Source organism: Haemorhous mexicanus, unplaced genomic scaffold (genome assembly GCF_027477595.1).
Source record: "Haemorhous mexicanus isolate bHaeMex1 unplaced genomic scaffold, bHaeMex1.pri scaffold_164_ctg1, whole genome shotgun sequence".
Taxonomy (NCBI): Eukaryota; Metazoa; Chordata; class Aves; order Passeriformes; family Fringillidae; genus Haemorhous; species Haemorhous mexicanus.
In genome coordinates, this window is record NW_026776007.1 from 43,103 (window position 1) to 55,274 (window position 12,172).

At 59.5% G+C, this 12,172-nt stretch overlaps 1 protein-coding gene across 1 annotated transcript in view; it reads left to right on the top strand.

The window, feature by feature from the left end:
* The window catches only part of LOC132322857 (voltage-dependent P/Q-type calcium channel subunit alpha-1A-like), a gene marked incomplete at its 3' end in the record, with an annotated part of 61,926 nt that overhangs the window by 31,632 nt on the left and 18,122 nt on the right, over window positions 1–12,172 (top strand). The window contains 10 exon segments of the mRNA XM_059837578.1: window positions 467–548; window positions 550–817; window positions 1,640–1,781; window positions 3,846–3,975; window positions 4,941–5,000; window positions 5,084–5,190; window positions 7,651–7,750; window positions 10,007–10,167; window positions 10,254–10,394; window positions 11,870–12,071. Of these exon segments, the coding sequence (XP_059693561.1) occupies window positions 467–548; window positions 550–817; window positions 1,640–1,781; window positions 3,846–3,975; window positions 4,941–5,000; window positions 5,084–5,190; window positions 7,651–7,750; window positions 10,007–10,167; window positions 10,254–10,394; window positions 11,870–12,071 (1,393 nt within the window).

The window sequence follows — 12,172 nt, forward strand, 5'->3', positions numbered from 1 at the left end:
GGACTCCCTAGAGCCCCCCCCCAGAATCCCAGAACCCCCCGGAGCCCCCCCAGAGCCACCCCCCGGAACCCCAGGATCCCCCAGAGCCCCCCCCAGAATCCCAGGACTCCCCAGAGACCCCCCAAGGATCCCCCAGAATTCCAGAACCCCCCAGAGCCCCCCCAGAGCCCCCCCAGAACCCCAGGATCCCCCAAAGCCCCCCCCAGAATTCCAGAACCCCCCGGAGCCCCCCCCAGAACCCCCCAGAGCCCCCCCAGAATCCCAGGACTCCCCAGAGACCCCCCAGAGCCCCTCCAGAGCCCCCCCCCAGAACTCCAGGACCCCCCCAGAACCCCCCAGGACCACCAGGCTGGGACCCCTCAGGATGCCGAGATAGATCCGAGCATCTCCGGGTGAACACGGAGGGGTTTTCAGGATTCCGGTGTGTGGGGAGGGGGTCTCTTCTGAAGCCCCCTCCCCTCCGCAGGGAGCCGCAGCCCCCCCCGGCCCCGTCGGGCCCCACCCTGTCCACCACGCGGCCCATCCAGCAGGATTTGGGGCGCCGCGACCCCCCCCGTGGCCGAGGACATCGACAACATGAAGAACAACAAACTGGCCACGACCACCGCCGACCCCCCCCCCGCGCCCCCCTCCCTGGGCAACCACGCCCCCTGCCCCCCACCGCCGCACCCCCCTCCCCCGCCCCCCGAGAACAGCCTGGGGGTCTCCAAGCCCCCCAACAACCCCTCCAAGGTGGGGGGAGGGGGCCGACCCGAGCACACGGCCGTGGACATCCCCCCCCCCTTCCCGCCGCCCCCCAGCAACGCCCTGGTCCAAGGTATGGGGGGGGGGCGGGGGGGGTTTGGGGGGGGTCTCGGAGAGTTTGGGGGGGTTTTGGAGGGTCTGGGAGGGGCAAGGTAGGGGGAGCTGGGGGATTTGGGAGGGTCTGGGGGGGGTTTTGGAGGGTTTGGGGGGGTCTGGGGGGGGTCTCTGAGGGTTTGGGGGGGTTTTGGAGGGTCTGGGAGGGCCAAGGTAGGGGGGGCTGGGGGATTTGGGGGGATTTGGGGGGGTCTGGGGGGGTTTTGGAGGGTTTGGGGGGGTCTGGGGGGGTTTGGAGGGTTTGGGGGGGTCTGGGGAGGGTCTCGGAGGGTTTGGGGGGGATTTGGAGGGTCTGGGAGGGCCAAGGTAGGGGGGGCTGGGGGATTTAGGGGGGTCTGGGGGGGTCTGGGGGGGTTTTGGAGGGTTTGGGGGGGTCTGGGGAGGGTCTCGGGGGGTTTGGGGGGGATTTGGAGGGTCTGGGAGGGCCAAGGTATGGGGGGGGGGGCTGGGGGGATTTGGGGGGGGGTCTCGGAGGGTTTGGGGGGGATTTGGAGGGTCTGGGAGGGGCAAGGTAGGGGGGGCTGGGGGATTTGAGGGGTCTGGGGGGATTTGGGGGGGCTTGGGAGGGTCTGGGGGGGGTCCGGGAGGGTCTTGGGGGGGGGGGGTCTGGGATGTGCGGGGAGCCCGGGGGGTTCAGGGGCTCGGGGGGATTTGGGGGCTCCAGGGGGGATTTGGGGGCTCCTGGGGGGATTTGGGGGCTCCAGGGGGGATTGGGGGGCTCCAGGGGGGATTTGGGGGGCTCCTTGGGGGGGTCCCTGATGACTCTGCGCCCCCTCCCCAGTGAACAGGAACGCCAACCCCGAGCCGCTGCCCCGCAAGGAGGAGGAGGAGAAGAAGGAGGAGGAAGGCGAGGGGCAGGACGAGAACGGCCCCAAGCCCATGGTGCCCTACAGCTCCATGTTCATCCTGTCCACCACCAACCCGTGAGCGTGGGGGGCTCTGGGGGGTCCTGGGGGGTCTTGGGGAGGGTCCTGGGGGGTCCTGGGGGGGATCTTGGGGGGTCCTGGGGGGTCCTGGGGGGGTCTTGGGGGGTTTCAGAGCACGGCCCCAAGCCCATGGTGCCCCACAGCTCCATGTTCATCCTGTCCACCACCAACCCGTGAGCGTGGGGGGCTCTGGGGGGTCCTGGGGGGTCTTGGGGAGGGTCCTGAGGGGGTCCTGGGGGGTTCTGGGGGGGTCCTGGGGGGTTCCAGAGCACGGCCCCAAGCCCATGGTGCCCTACAGCTCCATGTTCATCCTGTCCACCACCAACCCGTGAGCGTGGGGGGCTCTGGGGGGTCCTGGGGGGTCTTGGGGAGGGTCCTGAGGGGGTCCTGGGGGGGATCTTGGGGGGTCCTGGGGGGATCCTGGGGGGTTCCAGAGCACGGCCCCAAGCCCATGGTGCCCCACAGCTCCATGTTCATCCTGTCCACCACCAACCCGTGAGCGTGGGGGGCTCTGGGGGGTCGTGGGGGGTCTTGGGGAGGGTCCTGGGGGGTCCTGGGGGGTCCTGGGGGGTTCTAGAGGGGTTCAGGGGGGTTCCAGAGCACGGCCCCAAGCCCATGGTGCCCTACAGCTCCATGTTCATCCTGTCCACCACCAACCCGTGAGCGTGGGGGGCTCTGGGGGGTCCTGGGGGGCTCTGAGGGGGTCTAGAGGGGTCCTGGGGGGGGGTCCTGGGGGGTTCCAGAGCACGGCCCCAAGCCCATGGTGCCCCACAGCTCCATGTTCATCCTGTCCACCACCAACCCGTGAGCGCCCCCCGGGTTTGGGGGGTCTGGGGGGTCTTGGGGAGGGTCCTGGGGGGTCCTGAGGGGGTCCTGGGGGGTTTCAGAGCACGGCCCCAAGCCCATGGTGCCCCACAGCTCCATGTTCATCCTGTCCACCACCAACCCGTGAGCGTGGGGGGCTCTGGGGGGTCCTGGGGGGTCTTGGGGAGGGTCTGGGGGGGGATCCTGGGGGGTCTGGGGGGGTCCTGAGGGGGTCCTGGGGGGTTCCAGAGCACGGCCCCAAGCCCATGGTGCCCCACAGCTCCATGTTCATCCTGTCCACCACCAACCCGTGAGCGTGGGGGGCTCTGGGGGGGTCCTGGGGGGTCTTGGGGAGGGTCCTGGGGGGTCCTGGGGGGGATCTTGGGGGGTCCTGAGGGGGTCCTGGGGGGTTCCAGAGCACGGCCCCAAGCCCATGGTGCCCCACAGCTCCATGTTCATCCTGTCCACCACCAACCCGTGAGCGCCCCCCGGGTTTGGGGGGGGTTTTGGGGGGTCCCTGGGGGGTCTCTAGGGGATCCCGGGGGTCCCTGGGGAGGGGTCTCAGCCCTCGCCGTGCCCCCTCCCCAGGCAGGTTCTGGTGGCTGTGCCACTACAGGGGTGGGGGGGCTCTGGGGGGGTCCCGGGGGACTCTGGGAGGTTTTGGGGGAGCTCTGGGGGGTTCCGGGGTTTTGGGGTGTCCTTGGGGGGTCTCTAGGGGGTCCCGGGGGTCTCTGGGGAGGGGTCTCAGCCCTCGCCCCCCCAGGTTCCGGCGGCTGTGCCACTACAGGGGTGGGGGGGTTCTGGGAGGTTTTGAGGGAGCTCTGGGGGGTCCCTGGGTTTTGGGGAGGTCCCGGGGGGTCCCGAGGGGGTCCCGGGGGTCTCTGGGGAGGGGTCTCAGCCCTCGCCCCCCCCCAGGTTCCGGCGGCTGTGCCACTACAGGGGGGGTGTCCCGGGGGTGTCCCTAGAGGGGAGCTCTGGGGGGTCCCGGGGTTTTGGGGGGTCCTGGGGTTTTGGGGTGTCCCTGGGGGGTCCCGAGGGGGTCCCGGGGGTCCCTGGGGAGGGGTCTCAGCCCTCGCCCCCCCCCCAGGTTCCGGCGGCTGTGCCACTACAGGGGGGTGTCCCGGGGGTGTCCCTAGAGGGGGGCTCTGGGGGGTCTCGGGGTTTTGGGGGGTCCCGGGGTTTTGGGGGGTCCCGGGGGGTCCCGGGGGGGGTCCCGGGGGTCCCTGGGGAGGGGTCTCAGCCCTCGCCCCCCCCCAGGTTCCGGCGGCTGTGCCACTACATCGTGAACCTGCGCTATTTCGAGATGTGCATCCTGATGGTGATCGCCATGAGCAGCATCGCGCTCGCCGCCGAGGACCCCGTGCAGCCCAACGCCCCCCGCAACAACGTGAGACCCCTCCCCTAATTAGTGACCCAGACCCCTCCCCTAATTACCGACCCAGACCCCTCCCCTAAGTGTGTGTGACACCCGCGACAACGTGAGAGAGACCCCTCCCCTAATTAGTGATTGAGACCCCTCCCCTAATTACTGACTGAGACCCCTCCCCTAATTGTGTGTGACCCCCCAGCAACAACGTGAGAGAGACCCCTCCCCTAATTAGTGACCCAGACCCCTCCCCTAATTCTGTGTGACCCCCCCGCAACAACGTGAGAGAGACCCCTCCCCTAATTAGTGACTGAGACCCCTCCCCTAAGTGTGTGCGACCCTGCAACAACGTGAGACCCCTCCCCTAATTAGTGACTGAGACCCCTCCCCTAATTAGTGACTGAGACCCCTCCCCTAATTGTGTGTGACCCCCGTGACAACGTGTGAGAGACCCCTCCCCTAATTAGTGACTGAGACCCCTCCCCTAATTACCGACCCAGACCCCTCCCATAAGTGTGTGCGACCCTGCAACAAAGTGAGACCCCTCCCCTAATTAGTGACTGAGACCCCTCCCCTAAGTGTGTGTGACCCTGCAACAACGTGAGAGAGACCCCTCCCCTAATTAGTGACCGAGACCCCTCTCCCTAAGTGTGTGTGACCCCCGCGACAATGTGAGAGAGACCCCTCCCCTAATTAGTGACTGAGACCCCTCCCCTAATTAGTGACTGAGACCCCTCCCCTAATTACCGACCGAGACCCCTCCCCAAATTCTGACTGAGACCCTTCCCCCCTGCAACAACATGAGACCCCCCCCCCCAATTTCTGCCCCAGCAGGGTGGAGGACCCCAAAATAATTCCTGAATAAAGTGGGGGGGGGGGGTCCTGGGGGTCTCTGGGGGTCCTGGGGGGGTCCTGGGGGGGTCCTGGGGGTCTCTGGGGGGGTCTCAGGGTACGGGGGTGTCCCACCTTGCCCCCCTCCCCCCCAGGTGCTGCGTTACTTCGATTACGTCTTCACGGGGGTCTTCACCTTCGAGATGGTGATCAAGGTGAGCGTGGGGGGAGGGGTCTGCGGGGTGGGCGGGGGTCTCCCGAAGCCCCCCTGACCCCTCCCCTCCCCCCCCCCCCCAAGATGGTGGACCTGGGGCTGGTGCTCCACCAAGGCTCCTACTTCCGGGACCTGTGGAACATTCTGGATTTCATCGTGGTCAGCGGCGCCCTGGTGGCCTTCGCCTTCACGTGAGTGACCAGGGGGGACACAGGGGGGGTGGCACTGTCCCCTGTGGGGGGGACACGGAGGGGGTGGCACTGTCCCTGGGGGTGGCACTGTCCGGGGTGGGGACACGGAGGGGGTGGCACTGTCCCTGGGAGGGGGACACGGAGGGGGTGGCACTGTCCCTGGGAGGGGGACATGGAGGGGGTGGCACTGTCCCTGGGAGGGACACGGAGGGGGTGGCACTGTCCCTGGGAGGGGGACATGGAGGGGGTGGCACTGTCCCTGGGAGGGACACGGAGGGGGTGGCACTGACCCTGGGAGGGACATGGAGGGGGTGGCACTGTCCCTGGGACGGGGGGGGGGACACTGACCCTGGGAGGGGGACATGGAGGGGGTGGCACTGTCCCTGGGACGGGGGGGGGGACACTGACCCTGGGAGGGGGACATGGAGGGGGTGGCACTGTCCCTGGGACGGGGGGGGGGACACTGACCCTGGGAGGGGGACATAGAGGGGGTGGCACTGTCCGGGGGGGTGACACGGAGGGGGTGGCACTGTCCCTGGGGAGGGGACATGGAGGGGGTGGCACTGTCCCTGGGAGGGGGGGACACGGAGGGGGTGGCACTGTCCCTGGGGATGGCACTGTCCCCGGGGAGGGGACACGGAGGGGGTGGCACTGTCCCTGGGGATGGCACTGTCCCTGGGGAGGGGACACGGAGGGGGTGGCACCGTCCCCAGGACCCCCCTGGGACCCCCCAGGGCCCCCCAGCGCTCTCTGTTGTCGCTTTGACGTTTGTCACCGCGTCCGTGTGTCCGTCCTGTCCCTGTGTAAAGGGTTGTGAGAGTGGCCTGAGTAAAGGGGGAGAATCCTCTGAGTAAAGGGGGAGAATGCCCTGAGTAAAGGGGGAGAATGCCCCGAGTAAAGGGGGAGAATCCCCTGAGTAAAGGGGGAGAATCCCCTGAGTAAAGGGGGAGAATCCCCTGAGTAAAGGGGGAGAATCTGGTGAGAACGTCCTGAGTAAAGGGGGAGAATCCAGTGAGAATTCTCTGAGTAAAGGGTGAGAATCTGGTGAGAATGTCCTGAGTAAAGGGGGAGAATACCCCGAGTAAAGGGTGAGAATGCTCTGAGTAACGGGGGAGAACCTGGTGAGAATCCTTTGAGGAAAGGGTGAGAATCTGGTGAGAATCCCCTGAGTAAAGGGGGAGAATGCCTCGAGTAAAGGGGGAGAATCCCCTGAGTAAAGGGGGAGAATGCTCTGAGTAAAGGGGGAGAATCCTCTGAGTAAAGGGCAAGAATGCCCTGAGTAAAGAGGGAGAATCTGATGAGAATCCCTCGAGTAAGGTCTGAGCATCCCCAGAGTAAAGTCTGAGCATCCCCTGAGTAAAGTCTGAGCATCCCCTGAGTATCTCTGTCTGACCGTGCTTTGTCTCTCCACTTCCTCTGGGGCGAGAATGCCCTAAGTAAAGGATGAGAATCCTCTGAGTAAAGGGGGAGAATCCCCCGAGTAAAGGGTGAGAATGCCCTGAGTAAAGGGGAAGAATCCCCTGAGTAAAGGGGGAGAATCCCCTGAGTAAAGGGTGAGAATCCTCTGAGTAAAGGGTGAGAATCCCCCGAGTAAAGGGCGAGAATCCCCTGAGTAAAGGGGGAGAATGCTCTGAGTAAAGGGTGAGAATGCTCTGAGTAAAGGGGGAGAATCCTCTGAGTAAAGGGGGAGAATCCCCTGAGTAAAGGGTGAGAATGCTCTGAGTTAAGGGGGAGAATCCTCTGAGTAAAGGGGGAGAATCCTCTGAGTAAAGAGGGAGAATCCCCCGAGTAAAGGGTGAGAATCCTCTGAGTAAAGGGGGAGAATCCCCCGAGTAAAGGGTGAGAATCCTCTGAGTAAAGGGGGAGAATCCCACTAGTAAAGGGGGAGAATCCTCTGAGTAAAGGGTGAGAATGCTCTGAGTTAAGGGGGAGAATCCCCAGAGTAAAGGGTGAGAATGCTCTGAGTTAAGGGTGAGAATGCTCTGAGTTAAGGGGGAGAATCCTCTGAGTAAAGGGGGAGAATCCCCTGAGTAAAGGGGGAGAATCCCCTGAGTAAAGGGTGAGAATCCCCCGAGTAAGGTCTGAGTACCCCCTGAGTAAAGTCTGAGCACCCCCTGAGTATCTCTGTCTGACCGTGCCTTGTCTCTCCGCTTCCTCCGCCTCCTCCGCCGCAGGAGCAGCTCACGGTAAATCCTTCAGCCTCCGTCTGTCCCTCCGTCCCTCCGTCCTTCTGTCCCTCTGTCCCTCCGTCCCTCCGTCCTCGTGCTCGTGCCTCGCTCCCCCCTCCCCCAATTCCCACCCCCTCTCCCCCCCCCAAATAAAACCCTCCTCAGAGGCAGAGATGGGGGGGTGGGGAGAGGAAGGGGGGGGGTGGGACCACCCGTGGTCCTGCTGGGGTTTTTTTGGGGGGGGGTCCCAGCGGGGGTCTGACGCCCCCCGCCCCGTTTGCCCCCTCCCCAGCGGCAGCAGCAAGGGGAAGGACATCAACACCATCAAGTCGCTGCGCGTGCTGCGCGTGCTGCGGCCCCTCAAGACCATCAAGAGGCTGCCCAAGCTCAAGGTGGGCGAATTTGGGGTGGGGGGAGGGGGGATTTGGGGAGGGGGCGTCGTCTGGGGGGGATTGTAAAAATTCCTTGTGCGGATTATGTAATTATATATTAATTATATAGTGTATAGTGTATAGTATGGAGAATATATTTTATATATTATATTTTTTGTTATATATTATAATTATATATTATATAGTATGTATTATACATTACACGTTATATGTTATAGATTATATATCATACATTACATATTATACATTATTTATTATATATTATATATTATTTATTATACATTATATAAGTTTATTAGATATTAGATATTGTGTAAGTAATATATACAATATTATAGGTAATATATGATATATATAATAGCAACTATAAATATAAGAACATAATATAACATAACATAACATATAACATAACATAACATAACATAATATAACATAATATAATATAATATAATATAATATAATATAATATAATATAATATAATATAATATAATATAATATAATATAACATATAATATAACATAACATAATATAATATAATATAATATAATATAATATAATATAATATAATATAATATAATATAATATAATATAATATAATATAATATAATATAATATAATATAATATAATATAATATAATATAATATAATATAATATAATATAACAAAACATAATATAATATAATATAATATAACAAAACATAATATAATATAATATAATATAATGTAATATAGTATAATACAATACAATGTAATATAAAATAATATCAATGCAATACAATACAATATAACATCAATCCAACCCAATATCAGTACAATCCAATCCAATATCAATCCAATATCAATTCGATATCAATCCAATATTAATATCAATATAATATAATATCAATACAATATCTCTACAATAAAATACAATATCAATCCAATACAATACAACATCATTCCAACCCAATCCAATCCAATCCAATCCAATCCAGTCCAACACAACCCAACCCAATCCAACCCAATCCAATATCAATCCAATCCAATCCAATCCAATCCCAACCCATCCCAACCCAATCCAACCCAACCCAACCCAATCCAATATCAATCCAATCCAATGTAATATCCATCCAATCCAACCCAACCCAATCCAACCCAATCCAATATCAATCCAATACACTGCAATATCAACCCAATCCAACCCAATCCAATATCAATCCAACCCAATCCAATCCAATATCAATCCAATATAAAGCAATATCAACCCAACCCAACCCATCCCAACCCAATCCAACCCAATATCAATCCAATACAATCCAATATCAATCCAACCCAATCCAATATCAATCCAATCCAATCCCAACTCAATCCAACCCAACCCAACCCAATCCAATCCAATCCAATCCAATCCAATCCAATCCAATCCAATCCAACCCAACCCAACCCAATCCAACCCAATATCAATCCAATCCAATCCAATATCAATCCAATATAATGCAATATCAACCCAATCCAACCCAACCCAATCCAACCCAATCCAATCCAATCCAATCCAATCCAATCCAATATCAATCCAACCCAACCCAATCCTACCCAACCCAACCCAACCCAACCCAATCCAATCCAATCCAATCCAATATCAATCCAATACAATCCAATATCAATCCAACCCAATCCCAACCCAATCCAACCCAACCCAACCCAATCCAACCCAACCCAATCCAATCCAATATCAATCCAATACACTGCAATATCAACCCAGCCCAACCCAACCCAATCCAACCCAACCCAACCCAATCTAATATCAATCCAATACACTGCAATATCAACCCAACCCAGCCCAACCCAACCCAACCCAATCCAATCCAACCCAATCCAACCCATCCCAATCCAATCCAACCCAATCCAACCCAACCCAACCCAATCCAATCCAACCCAACCCAACCCAACCCAACCCAATATCAATCCAATACACTGCAATATCAACCCAACCCAGCCCAATCCAACCCAATCCAATATCAATCCAGCCCAACCCAATCCAATATCAATCCAATATAAAGCAATATCAACCCAACCCAGCCCAACCCAACCCAACCCAATCCAATCCAACCCAATCCAACCCATCCCAATCCAATCCAACCCAATCCAACCCAACCCAACCCAATCCAATCCAACCCAACCCAACCCAACCCAACCCAATATCAATCCAATACACTGCAATATCAACCCAACCCAACCCAATCCAACGCCCTCCGCCGTCCCCGCCGCGCGCCCAGGCCGTGTTCGACTGCGTGGTGAACTCCCTCAAGAACGTGCTCAACATCCTCATCGTCTACATGCTCTTCATGTTCATCTTCGCCGTGGTGGCCGTGCAGCTCTTCAAGGGCAAGTTCTTCTACTGCACCGACGAGTCCAAGGAGTTCGAGAAGGACTGCAGGTACGGCCCGGCCGGGCGGGGCCGCCCAGCCCCTCCCCGGCCCTCGCCCACCCTCCCCTCCTGTCCCTCCCCTCCCTCCCGGGCAGGGGGGAGTACCTGGTCTACGAGAAGGACAACGAGGTGAAGGCGCAGAAGCGCGAGTGGAAGAAGTACGAGTTCCACTACGACAACGTGCTCTGGGCGCTGCTGACGCTCTTCACCGTCTCCACCGGCGAGGGCTGGCCGCAGTGAGGATGGGGAGGGGTCTCAGGGGGGTCTCAGGGGGGTTTGGAGGGGGTTTGGGGGGGTTTGGAGGGGGTTTGAGGGGGTTCATGGGGGTAGAAGGATCCCCAGGTGCTCTGGGCGCTGCTGACGCTCTTCACCGTCTCCACCGGCCACAGTGAGGATGGGGAGGGGTCTCAGGGATGTTTGGAGGGGTTTTGGGGGGTTTGGAGGGGGTTTGGGGATCTCAGGGGAGGTTTTGGGGGGTTTCAAGGGGGTAGAGGGACCCCCAGGTGCTCTGGGCACTGCTGACGCTCTTCACTGTCTCCACCGGCCACAGTGAGGATGGGGAGGGGGCTCAGGGGGGGGTTGGGGGGTTTTGGGGGGTTTTTGGGGGGTTCATGGAGGCAGAGGTACCCCCAGGTGCTCTGGGCGCTGCTGACGCTCTTCACCGTCTCCACCAGCCATAGTGAGGTTGGGGAGGGGTCTCAGGGATGTTTGGAGGGGTTTTGGGGGGTTTGGAGGGGGTTTGAGGATCTCAGGGGAGGTTTTGGGGGGTTTCAAGGGGGCAGAGGGACCCCCAGGTGCTCTGGGCGCTGCTGACGCTCTTCACCGTCTCCACCGGCCACAGTGAGGATGGGGAGGGGTCTCAGGGGGTGTTTGGGGGGGTTTTGGGGGGGGTTTGGAGGGGGTTTGGGGATCTCAGGGGAGGTTTTGGGGGGGTTCAGGGGGGCAGAGAGACCCCCACATGTTCTGGGCGCTGCTGAAGCTCTTCACCGTCTCCACCGGCAAGGGCTGGCCGCAGTGAGGATGGGGAGGGGGCTCAGGGGGTGTTTGGGGGGGTTTTGGGGGAGTTTTGAGGGGTTTTGGGGGGTTTTTGGGGGGGTTCATGGAGGCAGAGGGACCCCCAGGTGCTCTGGGCGCTGCTGATGCTCTTGACCGTCTCCACCGGCGAGGCGTGGCCGCAGTGAGGATGGGGAGGGGGCTCAGGGGGGTTTTGAGGGGGTTTTGGGGGGTTTTGAGGGGTTTTGGGATCTCAGGGGAGGTTTTGGGGGGGTTCAGGGGGGCAGAGAGACCCCCACATGTTCTGGGAGCTGCTGACGCTCTTCACCGTCTCCACCAGCCATAGTGAGGATGGGGAGGGGTCTCAGGGGGGTTTTGAGGGGGTTTGGGGGGGTTTTGAGGGGTTTTGGGATCTCAGGGGAGGTTTTGGGGGGGTTCAGGGGGGCAGAGGGACCCCCACATGTTCTGGGAGCTGCTGACGCTCTTCACCATCTCCACTGGCCACAGTGAGGATGGGGAGGGGGCTCAGGGGGAGTTTGGGGGAGTTTGAGGGGGCAGAGGGACCCCCCTCCTCCCCCCAGCAGCAAATACAACCCCGGTGTCACCCCAGTGCCACCCCAGTGCCACCCCAGTGCCACCCCAGTGCCACCCCAGTGCCACCCAGGGCTCCGGGGGTGCCAGCAGGGCCCCCCCAGCCCACCCTGTGCCCCCTCCCCAGGGTGCTGAAGCACTCGGTGGACGCCACCTACGAGAACCAGGGCCCGAGCCCCGGGTACCGCATGGAGATGTCCATCTTCTACGTGGTCTACTTCGTGGTGTTCCCCTTCTTCTTCGTCAACATCTTCGTGGCCCTCATCATCATCACCTTCCAGGAGCAGGGCGACAAGATGATGGAGGAGTACAGCCTGGAGAAGAACGAGGTCGGGGGCTGGGGGGGCCACGGCGTGGGGAGGGGGACACTGCTGGGTCACTATCAGGGTGGGTGACACCACTGTGTCACTGCCGGGGTGGGTGACACCCC